This window comes from Solenopsis invicta, chromosome 4 (genome assembly GCF_016802725.1).
Source record: "Solenopsis invicta isolate M01_SB chromosome 4, UNIL_Sinv_3.0, whole genome shotgun sequence".
NCBI classification, from domain to species: Eukaryota; Metazoa; Arthropoda; class Insecta; order Hymenoptera; family Formicidae; genus Solenopsis; species Solenopsis invicta.
This window is the reverse complement of record NC_052667.1, coordinates 19,812,846-19,832,939: the sequence shown is the minus strand read 5'-3', so window position 1 is coordinate 19,832,939 and position 20,094 is coordinate 19,812,846. Positions and strand designations below refer to the sequence as shown.

At 32.3% G+C, this 20,094-nt stretch overlaps 1 protein-coding gene across 1 annotated transcript in view; it reads right to left on the bottom strand.

Moving 5' to 3' along the window:
- Positions 1–8,558: 8,558 nt before the first annotated feature.
- The window catches only part of LOC105198067 (phospholipase A1-like), an 11,876-nt gene continuing 340 nt past the window's right edge, over positions 8,559–20,094 (bottom strand). The window contains exons 2-6 of the mRNA XM_011164713.3: positions 20,035–20,094; positions 12,951–13,060; positions 10,925–11,232; positions 10,718–10,814; positions 8,559–8,791 (exon numbers count right to left, since the gene is read on the bottom strand). The exon at positions 20,035–20,094 is cut by the window's right edge and continues 85 nt beyond it. Of these exons, the coding sequence (XP_011163015.1) occupies positions 8,650–8,791; positions 10,718–10,814; positions 10,925–11,232; positions 12,951–13,060; positions 20,035–20,094 (717 nt within the window). The 3' untranslated portion in view covers positions 8,559–8,649. The remainder of the gene's footprint in view (positions 8,792–10,717; positions 10,815–10,924; positions 11,233–12,950; positions 13,061–20,034) is intronic.

Here is a 20,094-nt window from a genome sequence, read left to right as displayed (position 1 = left end):
ATAATTATAGAATATAATTATATCTGAAAAATATTTTAAAAAATTCTTCCACTGCCTAAATGTATAAACATCCAATGGCTAAATCGTACCGGTTATTCCGGCAGAAATCATCAAAATATTTATCTCTTTTCCACGTTTATCAATGGCATTAAATTTTTTTTCTTTTTGTCCCGTTCATGAGTCTAAACACAAAATACAGACTTTTTATTAATGTTAAGTAAATAAATTTGTTTAAATCATTTAACTACGAGCTTCGATGTAAATTTCCCGGAAGTAGAAGCTAAAACGAGGATATTATCTGCTTTGTATAAACCTTTCTCAATCCTTGGCCCAAATTTGCCATCTTTTACTTTTAGGACTATAAGCAATAGGGACATCAAATGTCCGCTTGCAGATACAATGGGCTATATCGTATAACTATGAGTTAGAGAATTCAAGGATTGTGCTAAAGTTTCAACTTTTGATATTCCTATGAAGGATAATGTGCGTTCTGCGTGCATTTCCAAGTTAGAACCTGACTGATCAGAATTATATACATTATCCTTTCCAATCAATGCAATTTTTGACTTCACGTTCTCCACAAGTCAGCTTTTTCCTTCAATTTCTCTTTATTCGCTATTTGCGTTTGAGTGACAAAATTGATTTTTCTTGAAACAATCTGGTGTGTTCTTTTAAAATTATGAATCCATTTCGAGGAAGACATGAATAAATCTGGTGACAAATTACAATTATTTCTTCCTTGTAGAGTCCACCTCTTTATATCCAGATCGTGTATTGTCACTGATTTATTCAATGCATTTTGAAATTTATTTAATACATATTTGGAAATTTTCAATAATTTTTTATTTCTTGTTCCATCTTTAATAATTTGTGTTTCTCATTTATATAGAAGTTCTCTGTTTGTGATCTTCTTGTATCTGTGTTTTACAGTTTCAAATTTTTTTTATCAGAATGCCAAAATTCAACAGAAACGCTTAAAATAAGAAAGACGTTTTTTTCAAGCGGCGCATGAATGTTGTTTCTTGCGACACCAGAGCGTTTGGAGTGGGGAAGACTATTTTTTCATGCGGGCGAGAGCTCCAAGCACTCCGGTGTCGCTAGAAACAACAGACTGTTTACGCCGGTCTTTGTAGTGCTTCATTTGAGATACTTGACTGAAACCCTGAGAAAGATCCTGGATTTTATGAAACGCCATACCACGCAGAACGAAACAGACACGAAGGGAGCAGAAATCTTTCCCCGTGCCCCAACCTATAGACGAGGTTATTCCTTCCTTAGACGAAAGCATTTCTCAAGAGCTTGAGTATGCAATAGATAAGCAAACGGCTTGCAGAAACCGGGGCATTGGAGCAGGTATATTTTCTCGTTAAGGTGAAGAGAAAATATAGCCAATTGTCTCATCTAAACCTTATTTGCTTTTCTTTCCTCTTTCTAGAAACTCAGGTGCCTGACGGGCACAGAGTTGTCTTTTCCATCCTGGAGGAGCTTCAGGAGGCAGCGAACCTGGAAAAAGGTGAGATAACCTCTCTGGTTAGCGAATTGTTTGGCGAAGAGCAAGGTTCGACAGGCGATTCAGAATGGGATCCTATCATCCTTGCGTCTATAAGATCTGAAACTTGGTTAAGGCTTAAAGAAGAGCTTTGTCAACGCTTGCTGCCAAAATATGAGCTTAAGGGCGACCTTCTAAGTCTAGGCCTGCCAAAAATCAACAACGAGCTAAAGGCAGCCATCGGCAAGCAACAGTCTCTTCTAAAAAGAGACAAGTATCAATTCAACAAGCAAATCTAGCTAGGAACCTGCTTGAATGCTTTGAGTTCCAGTATAACTGACCTTCTGAAACTTCACCAAGCTGCCCTCCAAAACGACCAGTTGAAAAATGTGATTTCTTAGTTAGCAGAGGGACTTCACCTTATAGCGGATTTACAGTTTCGTCTATTCCTAGCCAGACAGGCGTATATAAAACCGTATCTGACTTTTGTTGGTAAATCGGCAGCGGATTTATCTGAAGTCGACGACTGGCTTTTTGGAGCTAATTTCGCAGAAGACTTGAAGGTAGTTCAAGCATATGAAGACAAGCCGGTTAATATCAAGGTTTATCTTTGCCTAGCCAAAGACAGTTAAGGCCAGTAATTAACCGATACGCTTCCCAGTAGAAGTCGTCAAACTACAAAGCCCCTGTGCAACGGACCTCATCTTCGGTTCGCCGTTCCAGATCCCGGTCCCGAACGCGCCGCTAGTACAAGTAAGGTCGGCAAAACGTCTGTCTTTGTTCCTTCATAAATGGAAGGAGGTAACAAAGGACCCCGACGTTCTTTAAGCCATTAAAGGTTACCACATTCCGTTTGCTTACCCTCCACCTCCTCGCGCGTATTTATAAAAACCTAACTTTTCACCTGCTATGGCGGAATCATGCGACAAAGAAATTTTGCGACTAGTAGATAAAGGAGTTATAGTGGCTACGTTTCCACCTAAAAATCAATTTTTGTCCAGTTTTTTCTTAATCAAAAAATCGTCAGGAGAAATGAGGTTTATACTGAACCTTAAAGACCTCAATACCTTCCTTTGTTCACAGCATTTTCAGCTAAAAGATTAGCATACAGTAGTCCAACTTCTGATCCGGGAGTCCTGGATGAGTACGATTGATCTAGAAGACGCTTATCTGCTAGTCCTTGTAGCTCAGGAATTGTCATTTTCTCCGCTTCAAATGGCGGAGAACAACCTACGAATTTACATGTCTCCCTTGTGGCTTATCTACAGCTTCTTTTATTTTTCTTTTATTTTTAAAATTCTACGCCCAGTTGCCTATTTAGGGGCAAGAGGATACTGTTTAGTCATTTATTTGGATGATTCCCTGATCATAGACGCTTCAAAGAAAGACTGTATAGATAATCTAGACGCCTCAATTGAATTGTTATCCTCGCTGGGACTTCTTATTAATTACTCTAAGTCTCAATTTTTACCTACACAAAAGTGCAGATATTTAGGCTTCATCTTCGACTCAGTGCATCAATCTGTGGCGATTCCTCCAAAGCGCCGCAGAAATTTATACAATTTTATATTAAATGTTTCAAAGAAAAGAGAATATACAATTTAAGATTTATTAGGATAAATTAGGATTAAATTCCCTATTATATTAATTAGATTAAATAAATTAAAGATTAAAAATAATATTAAAGAAATTTAAATAATTTGGCGGTATTTTAAATAGTTAGAGAAATTTGTTAAGTAATTGATAATCCACGTTAGGGTAAACCTGATATTAAAGATTTTATATATTGTTGTTTAAAAATTATTTTAATAGAAATTTAATAATTAATAAATTTAGATAAAATTTAAATTCAAATCAAAATGTAGAATTGTTAGGGAAATAATAAATGACATTTTATTTATAATAAAATGATATTATAATTTTAATAATTATAATAGAAAAAGATTTAATAGTAAATTTATTAAATTTAATAGGTTGAAATTTAAGTAAAATATGTACAAATTGCCCGTCATTTTTATTACTAATGTAAGTGAAAAAAGTTGTAACAAAGTAAGTGTATAGGAATATGTATTCAGTTCAAATTTATTTTATAAATTGATTTTAAGTAAATTAAGTTATTTAATTAGTGGGAGAATTGAATGATTAATTAATATAATATTGAGAGACTCGCACGCATGCTCGGATCACTAATTTCTGTTTGTCCGGTCCTTTTTATACCAGAGCATTTGAAAAAACTAAGTGTCTGGCTTTATCTAATTCTAATGACAACTACTCAGCCATGATGTACATCCTAGATCATTTAAATAAAAGGTTTGATTGGCGGATTAAGATATTCTCAGATCCAGAACAAGTGAACTTTATCCGATTAGACGTAGCAACCCTAGAAGTCTTCTCTGATGCATTCTTACCAAGATGGGGAGCTTCTTGTGGTACTAGTCGTAGCCATGGATAGTGGTCAAAGGAAGACAAAACTTTTCACATAAACTTTCTAGAAAGCCGTTTATTATGCCCTTCAGTGTTTTGCATCAGATCAGCGAAATTGCCAGATCTTCCTCAGAGTAGATAACACGACAGCTATTGCAAATATAAATCGTTTTGGGTCCATCCAATACTCATACTTTTTATTAATGGCGAGACAGATCTGGTTTTGATGCGAGAGTCGGAATAGTATGATTTTTGTCTTATAGATTGCTTCCGTTGATAACGTCATAGCTGATTGAGAATCCAGATTGATTAGTATAGACACAGAATGGTCCCTTTCGGAGGATCCCTTCCTTCGAATATTTTTGGAGTTTGGCCCTTTCGATATTGACCTCTTTGCCTCAATCATCAACGCAAAATGTACAAGTTATATATCCTGGTTTCCGGGCGCTATTGCGATTGATGCGTTTATATTATCATGGTCAAATGTAAAATTTTTTGCTTTCCTTCCGTTTATTCTTTTGCCTCGTGTACTCAGGAAAATTTTTAACGATCGAGCAATAGAAGTTGTTGTCATTCCTTGGTGACCTTCTCAGGCGTGGTTTCCATTATTCCGCCGCTTTTTAATAGGAGATCCTCTAGTTATCAATCCAGCTTATAACCTCTTCTCTTTACCTTTCAGGCAGTTTTACCCAGCATAGAGGACACTTTCCCTGACAGCAGGGCTCTTATCAGGTAGGCATTCACGACCCGAGGAGTGCCACCAAGAGCGATAGATATCACTATGGCATCTTTATCAGAATCGACTATCAAACAATACACTAAACCTCTTTGCAGCTGGTGGCTGTTCTGTAAAGCGACATTGGCCTCTATATGGTCACCGACCTTGACGTAGCTCCTTCAATTTTTAACGCAGGAGCTAAACCAAGCGAATTCTTACTCGGTAATTAACAACACCCAATCCGCAATATCTCTGATCTCAGACAATGAGATTGGAACCATAGGTTAATTAAGCGATTTTGTAAGGGAGTAGGAGTTTTCGAACCTCCTTGCCCTCGATACGATTACGTGTGGGACCTGGCCTCAGTCCTAGAAAAACTCGCTACTTTATACCCGTATGACACATTATCTCTAGACGTAATCACAAAGAAGTTAGTCCTCCTCCTCGCTCTGGATACAGGCCACAGAATACGCGCACGTCAATCAAAGTTTTACAAATCTCTATTGAAGATAAACTCATAATCAGGGTGCCACACAGAATAAAAACATCTGCACTAGAACTGTCTCAACCTCTATTCATTTTTTCTCCATTTAGAGGTAATGAGGGCTTGTGCATTTTTACTCTAATAAAGATCTATTTAGAAGCTACAAAAAGCCTTCGGGCACCTTCCTGTGACAAGTTATTCATCTCCTGGTCAAGGCCACATAAAGCAATAGGCCATCAAACAGTTGGTCGATAGATAAGATCAAGCCTAGAAAAGTGTGGAGTGAGGTCTGATTTCTTTTCCGCACATAGCACACGTCATGTTTCCACCTCATCAGCGGCACCGAAGGGTGTATCTTTAGAGATTATTAAACGCGTGACAGGATGGACAGGCCAATTGCGAGTGTTTGCCTCTTTTTACAACCGTCCTCTAATAAACCCTGAGGAGTTTTCAAATGCGGTGTTAGCCCGATAAGATCACCCCATTGTTTTCTATGCGATGCATTAAATTACTTTAAGAGCTTATATTTAAGTCTTCTTATAAATTAATGTGTTTCATGATATATTTCGGACCATGCACAGAAGTCTTTTTATGCACAACACTATATAGTATTCAAACTTTAGACAGAGTATATGTGAGTAACATACGTGAACGGATCTGTTCGTGTTTTGTTCGTTTTTTTTAATATTTATATATATTTTTTAAGATTACTCCAAAAAAGTCACTCACACACAATGTTAGTCTCACAAACTCCAACAAAATTTTGCTTCAGTGCTGTTTGAATTCTACTTGATCAAAAAAGTTAATCAATTGTATCAATAGAAAAAGGAGATTTTCAACTTTTTTTACTCCCTGATCCGAACCTTCTACCTTATTCCGTTTTCACACAGCGAGCGTTCGAAACTTCTTTCAAACCTACTTGTGTGTTTAAAAGTTAATTATGCTTTATCATGTACTCTTTATCTCGAATTAATTTACATCAATTTCCGCAGTAATAACATATTGAATATTACGATATTAATTTATAATTACAGATTCATTACAAAATGCAGTACTCTACAGTAATCAATTATATATTGCGTTAGAATAACTGGAAGTATAAAAGTTATAATAATATAAAATTTGACGTTTAAAAGTGCTAAAGTTTTTACGATTTGTCTTTGTGTCTTGACCTTGTAAACGCCAATGTAAACACTATAGAGACAACTCTTAGCATCTTTTAAAAGATATCCTTAGAAGTATCAGCATAATTTAAGGTTTAAAATTGAAAGCAATAATTCTCTTGAAAATATCTCGTTCAATATCGTGTTTCAGGAAAAATATAACATTCCAGGCTTGAAGGTTAGTCCAAAAAAATAAATTTATTTTACTCTGAACATTAGCATCGTGAGTTTCAAATGTAATTGTAGTTTGTACCAGTTGACGTGAAAGGCATATACACACTTTGAATTATGCAGAGTTAACCCTTTGCGTCATTTTTTTTTTTTTCTAGTAAGTATAATTTTGTAAATTTTGAGATCCGGAGTTTTTGGGTTGCTGATTACGAAACCGATATCAAAAATTTGAAATTTAAAATAGCGGATCCAATATGACGGACAAAATTATCAAAATCAACTGGATTTGTTTGAAATTTGTTATTTAAGGATTTTTAAGGTCACTGATTATGAACTCAATGTCAAAAATGCAAAATTCAAAATGGCGGATCTAATATGGCGGATCCAATATGGCTGATGGAATTTTCAAAATTTTTTTTGGATGGTATGTGTGCTCCCAGGGCTACACTGTGACACAAAGAGTTAATCAATAACATAAGATTTTATTAACATGATTTTCTAAACGAAATTTTTATATCGAAATATTTCTTAGATAAATTGATTGCTACTCTAAAGAGCGATGTACAAAAACATTAGAAATATTATTTTATGTTTGTAGTTTAATGCTAAACATGGATAAAGTGATAGCTCTAAAGTCTTTAAATGCATGAAAATTTTAAATCAGGAAAATTCTGAATAATGGAAAATTAAAAATATATAATTTTATAATATAATACTGTGTCTTTTTAAACTAAACCGATTTTTTTAAATTATTTTTGGACTAGCCGGATTACTACTATTTTTTTTTCTTCCATTGATTATGTGATCACATTCTTATAAATTACATTTTAGATATGATTAGATGTTATGAGGTAGTGCGGTAATAATTTAATAATTCGAAGTCGAGTGTGCTTTTAGTCGGTTCAGTTTAATTCTTATGATGCCCGAGTTACATGACACGACGCGTTGAGTTTAAAAGGCTACTTGGCGAGAGAGAGAGAGCGTTTCCTCTCTCGCCCGCTTTATATCAGCTTCGGATGATCATTTGGTCCGCAGATTTGAAGCTGTTTGTTATTTTCTGTGTTTGTGACTCTCGTCTATTCTATATGTTTTTTTACCGTGTTTCTTGCTATCTCAGCATGTTTATCTCAACTGACGAATATTTTTGCTAATCGTTGCCCTGAATAATATTGTTTTCAAATTTTCGGGCATGTGACGAACGATCGCCACAACATCATAAGTAATAAGTATTTTATTACTTTGAGTAAACAACATTTTGACGAATATAATTGATCAATATAAAATACTAATTATAGATAAAGTTATTCAATAAAATAAAAATGGGTGTCATATTAGCCTCATCTTTTCTACTATCAAATGTCTCAATGTAATTCTATTTTATTATTAAAATATTTTTTATCCTAAGTCTTTTACTGGATTTGAGATGCCTATTTATTTTTTTCATATATTGCAATCAAAATCTACTTTATGTGATGTCACAAAATCTTTTTGTGACGTAAACAAATTTGTTAATTTTAAGGAATTTAAAAATCCAACTGTAAATAATAATTTATCTACTAGCGATATTGTTATCTCAAATATACAGAATAATGACCATTGCACTTTTCGTAAGTTGACAGAATAAATCAAATTAAGCAGAAAATTTCTTTATCATTTTGCAAACTTCGCAATAATTAATGAAATATTAATTACTACATCGTCAACTTAGCCCGGCCTACAGTAAGCGTGCGGTGAGATGGTACAGCTCAGCGATTATTATTGCTACACGAGCAGAGAGTTGTTTCCTTCAAGCATAACATATTGTAACATCATTTGAAGTTAATTGTAACATTATTTGAAGTCGAGTGTAACGCTACAATTGACTCCAATTATTGAAATTTATTTGTTTATACAAGCTTGTATTTTGTATTTCAAATTGGAAGATTACCAGTATTTTATATTTTATAATTTAAATACTAATTGTCAATATTTTATATTTAAAACATTTTTTTCATATCCGTTTTCATAGAGCGGGCTTTTCTCGCTCTACCCTATTTTATATAAATTATAGTGGTTTGTTTGATAAATAATATTGTAATTTAAGGATTTTAAGAAAGAAATGTCTATATATATGCTAGTCAAACAATTTAATTAATTACAGTTGTACATTATAAAGCTTTATTTCTATTATAATGAGACGTTTATAATTCACGGCTTGCTGCTATTCTTTCTTACATTTAAACGTATTCTCTGCACAGTCAGTATATACGTACTTTTGTCCCACGGCGGTATTGTCCGGCTTTAGTATATTGCTGTTCACGACAAGACAATCTTGTGTGTCAGCCGTAGGATAGCTGAACGCACTAAAAAATTGTTAAACCAAAATTAAGTAACATTATAACCATAAAATAAAGGAAAGATTCTGCTCATAAATAATCCCAATAATAAATTGCGATTAAAACTCAAGCTTTTTAAGTAAATGTTTAAATATTTACATGTTTTATACCCTTTATACAAGAATAAATATTCAAATATGTAAAATTAAAAAATCCAGAATAACAGAATAGTTATTATTTTATAATTATAGAAGAGAAACGGTGATTGTGGAATAAATCTGGGGTGATGGAATCTCATAATATTTCGTATAATTTGCGTTGAATTCTAAAAGTAACTATTAAAATTGTTACAGTCTATTTCGTCATTGTAAATAGGTTACTGGTCATTAATGTTCGCTGCGTTTTTATAAAAGCTGAATTTTAGTTTTACAGATAGCAGAAATTTTTACAGGTGTATACTCTCTACGTAATTTTTAGAAGTATGTTACATTAATTTTTTATTGTGGTCTAATATGAAGATCTTGAATGAAAATTTCAAATAATGTTATTGAATTTAATGTGTATCATTATGTGTGTATGAATTCGGCAAATAAAGTCATGTTATATGTAAGCTGTGGTAGTAGAATATGGTCGTCCACCATGTGCATCTTTCTTGCGACTTTACAATCTCATTGTAGACGTTATATAATGTTTATTAGAAACAAAAAAACTATTGGAAAAAAATTCAAGTTTTATTAGAACAATTTTTTAAGCTAGAAAAATTAAAACATTTTTTTTTAAATAAAATATATTTTAATAACATTGATTTGTTCTTTTATAAATAAAAGTGTTATATTAGTTCTTAGTATTTCACAATTCCTCTGCTATTCCACGAAAGCATCCTTTTTTCCGTAATTGTAAATTACGTTCGTCCGATATATCCGATAAACTTCTACCTATAGGGTGATTAGTAGAACTCTATGGCTAATAAATTGGTTAGAATTGTATTGCATTAATGTTTATTGATAATGAACTATTGTCAAAAAACAAAATACTATTCCACAACCTCCTCCTTTCCTCTAATGTCTAAATATACATTTGTTTTAGGCTTTTTTTTTACATGAATTGAGTTAGAAGTAAAGTCGTATCTTTTAATATTAATGTCATATTCTTAACTTAAAATTAGATCATATTTATTTATATTTAGAAACAGCTCCAATCAGTGATATAACAATAATTGTTTTCTATAATCTTTTGCCATCTTAAATTTTGAGCAACTGCATAATTTCTCGTGCATGGGATTCAAGTGTTTTAGCGAAAAATTTTTGAAAGTGGTTTTTGCAATCTTTTAAAGGAATGAACGTTTTACTATTAAGAAAATTTTGTAAGAATAAGAACTAATAGTAATCTAAACAAGTGTTTAGCGTGTAGTGTCTAGTGCTATGTGTAATAAAACATCCTATTAAAGTTGCAATTTTTTTCCAGATAGTTAAAAAAATATAAGACCTGGTATTGCCTCAATGGATTAAAACATTTATACTATTCAATAATTCTTGGCATTATTTCACCAAAATTTCCTTTAATTTGTCCATTTAGGAAATTTTACAGGAAAAATTTCTTATTGTTTAAATTGATAGTATACGTGACAGTGCAACAGACAACATGGAGACAACTTTAATCACTTTTCGATGTAAGCAGCTTTGCGGAAACAATTGTGGTAAAAAGTTTATGATTATAATAGCATCGTTAAAATTGCATTTTTGCATATTTGTTCAATATCAAAAGTAGAAAATATTATTTCAGCAACGTGCAAGCCAAAGTTTAATACAGCAAATAATTCTGTCATTATCATAGCAACATAACTCATAGATACTAACAAATGGATTGCACTGCTTTACTTTTACATGAAATATTATCTGAGCTCGTGAAAGTTAAATCAAATTAAGCTGAAGTATAAAAGAGGGTTTAACTTACTCGAAAGGAACAGCAAGGCGTAAACACTTTTCATCCACCATATCGGTTGCATATGTGATTGATTCGGTGTGATGGCAATTTATGTCTATAAACCAGCCTAAAATGCAAATTTGTTTTATTTGTAACTTTCTGTCATCACTTTTCTGCTTCTTCAGCGATATTTAATATCTCGTTATACGGAATAAGTAAATGCTATTGATCTCTTACATGCCGGTTGCGTCAGTCCATTACCGAACTGTAGATTGAGGTGACCTATAGGATCCGATATCCCGAGTATCGACGTTTTAAAAACTACCATACGTTTGGTGTCCTCTTTGCAGACTCTCTCCTCACACGGATTGCCACCGAACTCAGGTTTAGCAGGATCGAGGCACAAAATTGTCGGCACAGTTTCATTTGTCAATCTCTTGATTTGTTTTGCGGCGAAGCCACATACGTGTGAGCCAAGACTGTGACCGACAAACTTCATGTTTTCCAGTGGAGTTTTACAGGTGTTGATCATGTCAATGGTATAGCTGCCAAGAGAAAATTTGATTAAATATAATGTGAAACATACGATTAAATATATGGACGTCGTGTTTTTGGTACATTATATAAATATATTTTTGATTCAGTACTATATTTTGCATTTTTTTGCATTATATGAAATGTTTAAAGAAAATTTATGTAAAAATTTAAAAAATGATTTTAGATGACAAAATAAGACAAAAATCCAGAATAATGAAACCTCGCACGCCTCAAACAACAATATTTCTGAGCTACTTCTATACTGTTTCTCTATAAAAATAATTTATGGAATAATATAAAAAAATTTGTTGAAATATACTATATTAGACATATTCACGAGAAACTGTTGATAAAATTACAGAGAAAATACATACACATTTACAGACAATACTGTAGAGCAATTGGAAGAGAAGTTTCTATGCATTTTTTTCTATATAAAAGAATTCATTTTTAGAGAAACTGGAAAAATTTTAGAAAAATTAAAGACAAAACTACAAAGAAACTCAGACAAATTTCGAAAAATTTGCAGCTACTTTTGAAAAATTTGTTGGTATTTTTTCTGCAAGATCTATCTGCAAAGAAGATAAAAAAAAATAATAGCAAATTTTGAAAGCAGTCACAGAGTAAATGCAAAGAAAAAGGAGAGAAACTATTATATAATATACAGAGATATTTGAAAAAAATGTTTTTTTACATGTTCTCTGCAATACTCACTTGCAGAGTAATATAAAAAAAACTGAAGACAATTGACAGACAAATTGTAGAGAAATTGCAGAGAAATTGTGGAGAAACTAGGAAAATATTTTCAAAATACAAAATACTTTTTCTCTGAAACTTGTTTACTTTTGCTCTGCATATTCGCTTTGCCGAGACATTGAACAGAAACTGAAAATACCTGATAAAGAAACAATGGAAAAAGTGCAATGAAATTACAGATAAAGCAAGAAGAAAACCAGAACATACGTTTAAAAGACTTGCACTAGTAAATGAACGCGGGAGTTCTGTATTTCTTATAAAATAGAAAATCACAGACTAGAATAAAAGATATAGCATTATATGATTTTTCACTCTTATTTTAACAAGAGTATTTTTTAAAAGTGAGTTCCCAACTCTACTATTTTCATACTAAGATTATGCTGAAATTTCGCCGAATTTTTTTTTTTAATTTCTTAGCAATTTCTCTGCATAAAATGACTCGTTCTTAAGACAAACAGAGAATAAATGTGCAAGGAATTTGCATAAATATTTGTAAAGAAATAGCAGAGAAATATTTTCATTTGTATCAACAATAAATGTAATAAAATACATATTGAACATAATATATACAAATTACTACATATTCAATTAAGAAGAAAATGCTGTTGAATCAACAATATTAATTTAATTGGAGAAATATTTTCTTAATTCAGTAATATTATTAACGAAACAAAGAGTTATTAGTAAAGACACAAATATAGTTGAATAAATAAAATAGTTGAATCTACTGCATATATTAGTGGCAACCCATAATTTAACGTTTACTTGAATAAACTACGTTTTAATTCATATTACAGCTTTTTTTTCAATGTTCATTGTTAAGTGTGAAATTATATTCATTAATATTCTGTTACTGTTATGATTGATGTTAAAGAAAATTCTTGATTTTATTCTTAATATATATTAAGTAATTATTAATATTTTTTTTTTATTTAATATTATATATTAATTTTTTTTTAAGTAGTTATACTTTGCTATAAGTGGACCTATCTTGCGAGTGTTTTCTACCGCTGTAGGATACTGTATTAACAAACTGCAGGCTGCCTGAGACCAATCCACTATCAATGCCGTATGACCTTTCTGTAAACACAGAAAATTATTTTTTCATATAACACAGGAAGATTGCAGCAATAACTTGTAAAAAATATTTCATTACAAGATTGCGATATTGCAAAAACGTTATGAAAAGTTGCTGCAATATTGTTGCAACATTGCAGCAATAATTAAATATCCGCCTGGAGAAATATTGCAGCAACATTACAATATAATGTGTTTTAATGTTTTTTTGTGATACTATAGATGTCATTATATTGAGCTGGTTGAAGTTTGGAACGTTCCTGGAGCGATTTTTTAAAAATTATTTTTCACGATTTTTCTTTGTCAAACAGTAAATGTTAAGTGCTATAAACTAGAAAACAAAACGCATTGTACGAATACGAACGTCGGAAAGCACCCTTACGCTCAAAAAACCGCTCTTTGAAACACTCTAAAAAATCTGTTGACTCTAAAATCGATTTGTACCATTTGCCCCTTCGCTAAGAAGCATTTCTAATGAGCAAAAGTTCACAAATTTGACATCACTTAATTTTCAAATAGTCAACTGACGATTATAATTGCTACATAATAAAATATAAAATGATTCAAAAAGTGGATTTTCAAGAATAAGAGTGCCTTTCCAAGCACGTATTAGGTCCGAGAAATTTTTATCCGTTAGCTGGTAGTTAGTAATGCCTCTCTGCGGAAAGCAAATGGTACGAATTGATTTTAGAGTCGGGAGACTTTTTAAAGTGTTTCGAAGGGCGGTTTTTCGAGCGTAAGAGTGCTTTCGACGTTCGTATTTGTACGATGCGTTTTGTTTTTTAATTTATAGCACTTAAGAGGATGCTATAGTGACCGAAGAACTTCCTCGACGTCGGCATTGCAGATTATTTTTCGAGGGAGACCAGGCTATCGCTCTTTGTCCAACGCATAGATCTATCTTTGTTTTTCGATTATTTCGCCATCTGCGAAAAGACCTATCAACTACAGTCACTACTCTGCTTGCCATTGTTTACGTGCGCTAAGCGAAATTTGTACAGCTGTTTACATGTTAAACTTTTTTGTTAAGCTTTTGACTGGAATGACACACAGTCAGTGTTGTTCGTTAGAGTTTTCTAAAGTGCGGCCTGGTCTCATTTCATACATACGAGCTACAGAACGTTAGTAAATGACAAAAGTTAACCTTGGTTGACAGATCCAAGAGCCAAAAATAAATAAATTTTTAACTTTTTATTCGATTTTCTCGTAAAATTTACCAGCCCGCCCTTTGTTTTGGTGCGTACTTTTGTTCTGTAAAAGGATTTTGTGATCTGTAGAGCCAATTCGAAAATTAATGAACACTATAATGTGTCGGTAATTTCCGTCACTATAGCATCCTCTTAATATTCATTGATTGACAAAGTAAAATTGTGAAAAATAATTTAAAAAAAATTGCTCCAGGAACGTTCCAAACTTCAACCAGCTAGGTTTCGAAATATCTGCAAGGTTTTAGAGATGTCTCTGGAATAGCAAAATATTCGCAATTATTCTGATCACGATAAACTCAAAAAGTTCATAAAATTTTTGTATTTTTCTTTTAACTTTAAAAGAATTTGTACTGAGCTGTCCGAGAGCGTCTACGTTTATTTTTGAGAGCTTCGTGAAAGCTTCATTTAAATTTGCAAGAACTTTATTTAAGCTTGCAGAGAGCTCTAAAGTCATTTGTTTTAGGTCCTTGCAAGCTTCAACGTAGTTCTCGGGAAGCTTTCTAAACTTCGTGGAAGTTCCTATGTACGCTTTTCAGAACTCCGTGAGAGCTTTATTTGAATTTGCAGAGATCTTTATTTAACCTTGCAGGAAACTTTATTTTCGGAAATTTCCAAGCGGTCACCCATTCAAATCGAAACCGTTATCAACTTTACTTACTTTTGCGAACTGGTACCTAAGTGATGATCTATGATCACTTGGTGTTAATATTAGGTGTAGTAAAAAGAAATCCATTATTTTAAATATCGATAAAATAATGGAAATCGTCGAGTCCGACCGTCATGTACTGTTTTGATTGCCCAGAAGCTAAACATTGCACAAAAAAAAAAACGTTTAAAACCACTTAAATAAAGCTGGATACAAAAAGAAGCTCGATGTATGGGTGCCACACGAGTTAACGCAAAAAAACCTTATGACCAAATTTCCATTTGCGAATTGCTGCTGAATCGTAAAATCGACCCATTTTTGAAGCAGATGGTTACTGGTAATGAAAAGTAGATCACTTACGTCAAGCTAAAACGGTCGTGGTCGAATCGCGGTGAGCCGGCGCAAACGGTGGCCAAGCCAGGATTGACGGTCAGGAAGGTTTTGCTGTGTATTTGGTGGGATTAGCAGGGAATCATCTACTTTGAACTGCTCCCCTACGGTTAAACTCTTAATTCGGACCTGTACCGTCAACAATTGGACCGTTTGAAGAAAGCAATCATCTAGAAACGGCCAGCTTTGGCCAATAAGAGAGGAATTGTGTTCCATCAGGACAACGCCAGGCCACACACATTGATAGTCGCCAGGACTCGCCACAAGCTCCGGGAGCTTGGTTGGGAAGTTCTTATACATCCACCTTATAGTCCGGACTTGGCATCAAGTGATTACTACCTGTTCCTGTCTATGGCGAATGATTTTATTGGTGAAAAATTTCTCTTAAGAAAAGCTTGTGAAAATCGACTGTCTCAGTTTATTGCCAATAGAAACGAGGATTTCTACGAAAGAGGCATAATAAAATTATCTTCAAAATGGAAACAAGTTATCAAATAAAACGGTGCATATTTAACCTAAATCGGATCATTCTAACTATGTTAAATAAGGCCTTCAATTTAATGCAAAAATAATGGATTTTTTTTTACTACACCAAATATACATATCACTGATAAGTCAATATATGTTATCAAAAATATAAAACATATATAAAATATATTATATAAACATGTTACAAAATTAGTATAAACATAATTCATGTAAACAAAATTAATTTTTTTTTTTTACTGATTTTTACAAATACGGAATAGCATCTCAAATAACTATTCCGTTATTTTTCCAAATAAAGAGAATACAATTAGAAAAAGAATCAATATGATAATTAAATTAAATATAAAAATATTTTTTATTTAATTTTTATTTCAAATAATTAATGTAAAATAAATGTTAATAGTAAACATTCTTTAAAACATGATTAATATAAAATAAATACTAAATTAATGCTGAATTAATTTTAAAAATAAATATTCCTTAAAAAAATAATATTCCTTTTTTTCAAATAGACAAGATATTTTAGAATTCTCTTGACAATATTTTTCAGAACTCTTGCAATTTTACAAGTCAATTTCCAGGCAAAAATATTTTCTGCTGTTTCTATATTATTTTCTTTACAAAAGCGGTTGAAAAAATATTATTGAAAATCCGTAAATTATCTTAGTAGAGAAATCGACAAGAAGCTGCAGATAAAATTGCAGAAAAAATACAAATTTTACAGGCAATATTGTAAGGAAATTGAAAGAGACATTTCAATGCATTTTTTCTGTAAGATCTATATGCTGAAAAATTAAAGAAAAACTAAAAACAAAACTATTCAGATAAATTATCGGAGAATTTATATGGAATACTGTTGCAAAATTTTTGGTATTTTTTCTGCAGAACTTATATGCAAAAAATTGAGATTGGTAAATCTTTTATGCAATCACAAAAGAAAAACAAAAAGGAATTGCAGAGATTTTTTAGAAGAAATTACTTCACATTTTCTTTATAAAATCTATTTGTGGAGAAATATAAGAAAAACAGAATATTTATCAAGTAATACGTGGCATTACTGCTAGGTGAACACAGGAGTTCTGTATTCCTTATTATTAAAAAATCACAGAATAAAATAAAAGGTGCTCTAAATAAAAATATTTTTCTGCAATTTTTTTACACATTTTTCCGCTATTTGTCCCAGAAATTGTCAACTTAACGTAAAAATTGTACAGAAATATATTATGAAATTACAGAGAAACCAGTAGAAAAATTTCAGCAAAATTTTAATATAATTTTAGAATCAAAATAGTTACAAAAATTCAAATTTTGAATTCAATTAAGTTTCAATGATACTTAACATTGTTTTATTTTTTTTCACTCCGGAGTCCAATTTTGAGAATTTGCTTCCAAAAATACTTTTGTTAAGACAAGAATGAGAAATCACATAAAGCTATTTCAAGCAAAAGTATTTTTTTGCTGTTTCTATGTTATTTCTTTGCCAAAGTCGTTTGTAAAAAAATATTAGTTCTGTAGATATAGAATCTCGATTGAGACAGAATTCTTTGCACTGTCCTGTCCCCTGACTGTACTATGATTTGCTATGCAGATGACACATGGCCGCAGGATAAAATTGCAGGAAATTGTAGCCATCGACAGCAGCAGTACTGGGCGCGCCTAACGCGGTATAGTTCTGGAGATAGCGCACCAGAAAACGACAAGGTTCGTTCACAACGAGCCTACGTTGTCGTTGAAATTTGCCCACATGAAGGTAGAGTCTTAGATAAAATATCTGGACTTTACCTTGAATGGCCTCAAACCTGAGCTTCACAATTCATTTCGAGTTTCTGATTCCGAGAACGGACAAGTTGACTGATAGTCGCTTTTTGTCCTAAGTAGATCAGGTACTTGAATTCTATGCCTGTCTGCGGGAATTGTCTATGTTTATGCAGTGACCATGTATAGGGTAACGATTTGGGCGGGCGAGATGATGGTCAGTCGAAGTATCGGGGCCCTGTTATTCGGGCACTAGACAAATAACCATTCGCCTTGCATGCAGTGCCAACAATTCTGACTATTCTGTCCTCAATCAATGTTCTTAGAAGTATGTTGTTTATTGACATATAGAAGAAATCAGGTAGCGGGACAATGTCTTTATTGTACTACTAGTCGCAAGGTCGTTAAAACTCTAAACACAATGAACAAAACCGAGAATAAGGAAACCAGGGACTAAGCAACAGTTCAATATGTTGAACAAAGAACGATTTATGTTTTTTTTTTTTTATTTAACGTTATTGAACTGTTCGTTATTCCATATTGTGGAGCGATTACAATGTTCCGTCAAAATAAAAGTGATTTTCTAAAGCAAAGCACAACAAAGAAAACAGGAAAAATAGTAAAAAGATTTTCCAACCAACAGATATCAAAATAAATATTATTAACCCTCAGCTGACACACTATATTGAATTCGATATTTTGCCACACATGGTTGTACGTCACCCAACTATTTTTAATTGCGTATATGTCAGTATCTAATGCATAGAATTTGAACAATTTTTTTTTAATTGATACGCCAGAAGGTCAAGAAAAAGACTAAATAGATGCGAAAATGGAGAAGTTGAATATATTCGAAATATTCAGAAAAAAAGGAGCGAACGATTTATGAATGCCAAACATTTTCATAAAATAACCCAAATATACGACACCCAGTGTGTCAGCTGAAGATTAAATTAGTTTTAGAAACAAAAATATTGTATGTGTTTTTAAAATAGAGTATTTGCATTTTTAAAGCAAAGAATTCTTTTTCAAAGCAAGTTTCAGTATCTATTATTTTTGTATATACGTATATAAAGTAAATTCACTAATTTAGTAAGGCAAAGATTTCTGTTTATGACTTTTAATACACACTGTCTTGCAAAAGGTATAACCTAACTCAACCCAAATTTTTCTTACGATGGAGCACGTTCATATTGATCACATTCTCAGTCCAAAATGACAAACTAGTCAAATGAAACATGGTCAATTGCAACAAAAATTTTGATTGGATTAAGTCAATTGGATTAAGTCACACTTTTCGGATTGCGTCCTTCCGCGTAGGAAGGGCGGGAAACCTCCATGTTTGCAGTACTTATAATTTTGATACCTATTTAGTTTTTTTTATATCTAGTGGTTGGAGCATTTTCTAATTACTTTTCTTGTGTTTCTTGTTAAAAATGCTTCTAGAAATTACTTTAATTTGAAGAGTTAAAGTTATTATAATCGTGCTCGTATTGCCCGTGCTTTTCTTTGTGCATTATATATTTAAGAGGGAAACGCATTAGTGACTCATGATTCGTTGACAATGTTGTTTGAGCGATTCCAATTCTGTGGATATTAGAATAATAAAGGCCATCCAGCACTGTCTATTCGAACCCAAACAACATGAAATTTAAAATCGAGTCATAAGACGTTCTTCAGTGGTCTAAAAAAACGTCTATAAGACACAATTTTAGAAATAGTCTTAAAGACGTCTTATGATTTGATTTTAGATCTCGTGGTGTTTGAGAATGGATAGTTAGGTCATGGAGTAAGCTGTCTTAGGTACTCCGATGAAAGTATTGAAAAGATTTGGATACAGATTTTGGATAAAAATGTATTTAGGCAAATAGAAAATAAAGAGAAAAAAAGAAAGATAGAATGAAATATAGTTAGAAAGTTTTTTCCGGATTGTTACCAAATTATTCATTCCGATTAAAATTTGATAACGGCACAGATTTTAAAGATTGAAACGAGCTTCGGATTTGTTTGGATTGGACTCACGGAAGAGAAAAAATTGAAAAAATTATTAAGATAACTTTTGAATTTATTCAAATTGGATTCCTGGATTAAAAAGGATTGAATGACTGTTTCAGATTCATTCAGATAAAACTTGAAGTTGATGTACGGATTGAAAAGGGTTACAAATTTTGGTTTAGAACAGGCACAGATTTCGGAATTGTTTGTAAAAGTTCGGCAAAGTTTGTATTAAGATCCTATCCAAAACTTCTATTAGAGTAATCATCCGGCATGGATATTTTAGTGCGAATCTACAAAATTTTTTCTATAATAGGTAAATTTTTTTTCTAGAATACTCCTTTAAATTCTTGATCGTATTCTTTATCGCATTTTTCATAGTATTCTCGTTACCGGATTTCATAGGACTTTAAATTGAATCTACATTTTTGTATTGCAGTTGATGCTTCGTATTTTCCCTTCCAATTATTTGTTTGCGAATGCATGATATCTACCTGCACAAATGCCTTAGCCAGATTTCGAAATAAATCGTCGTTTGCAGAACTGGTGAAGCC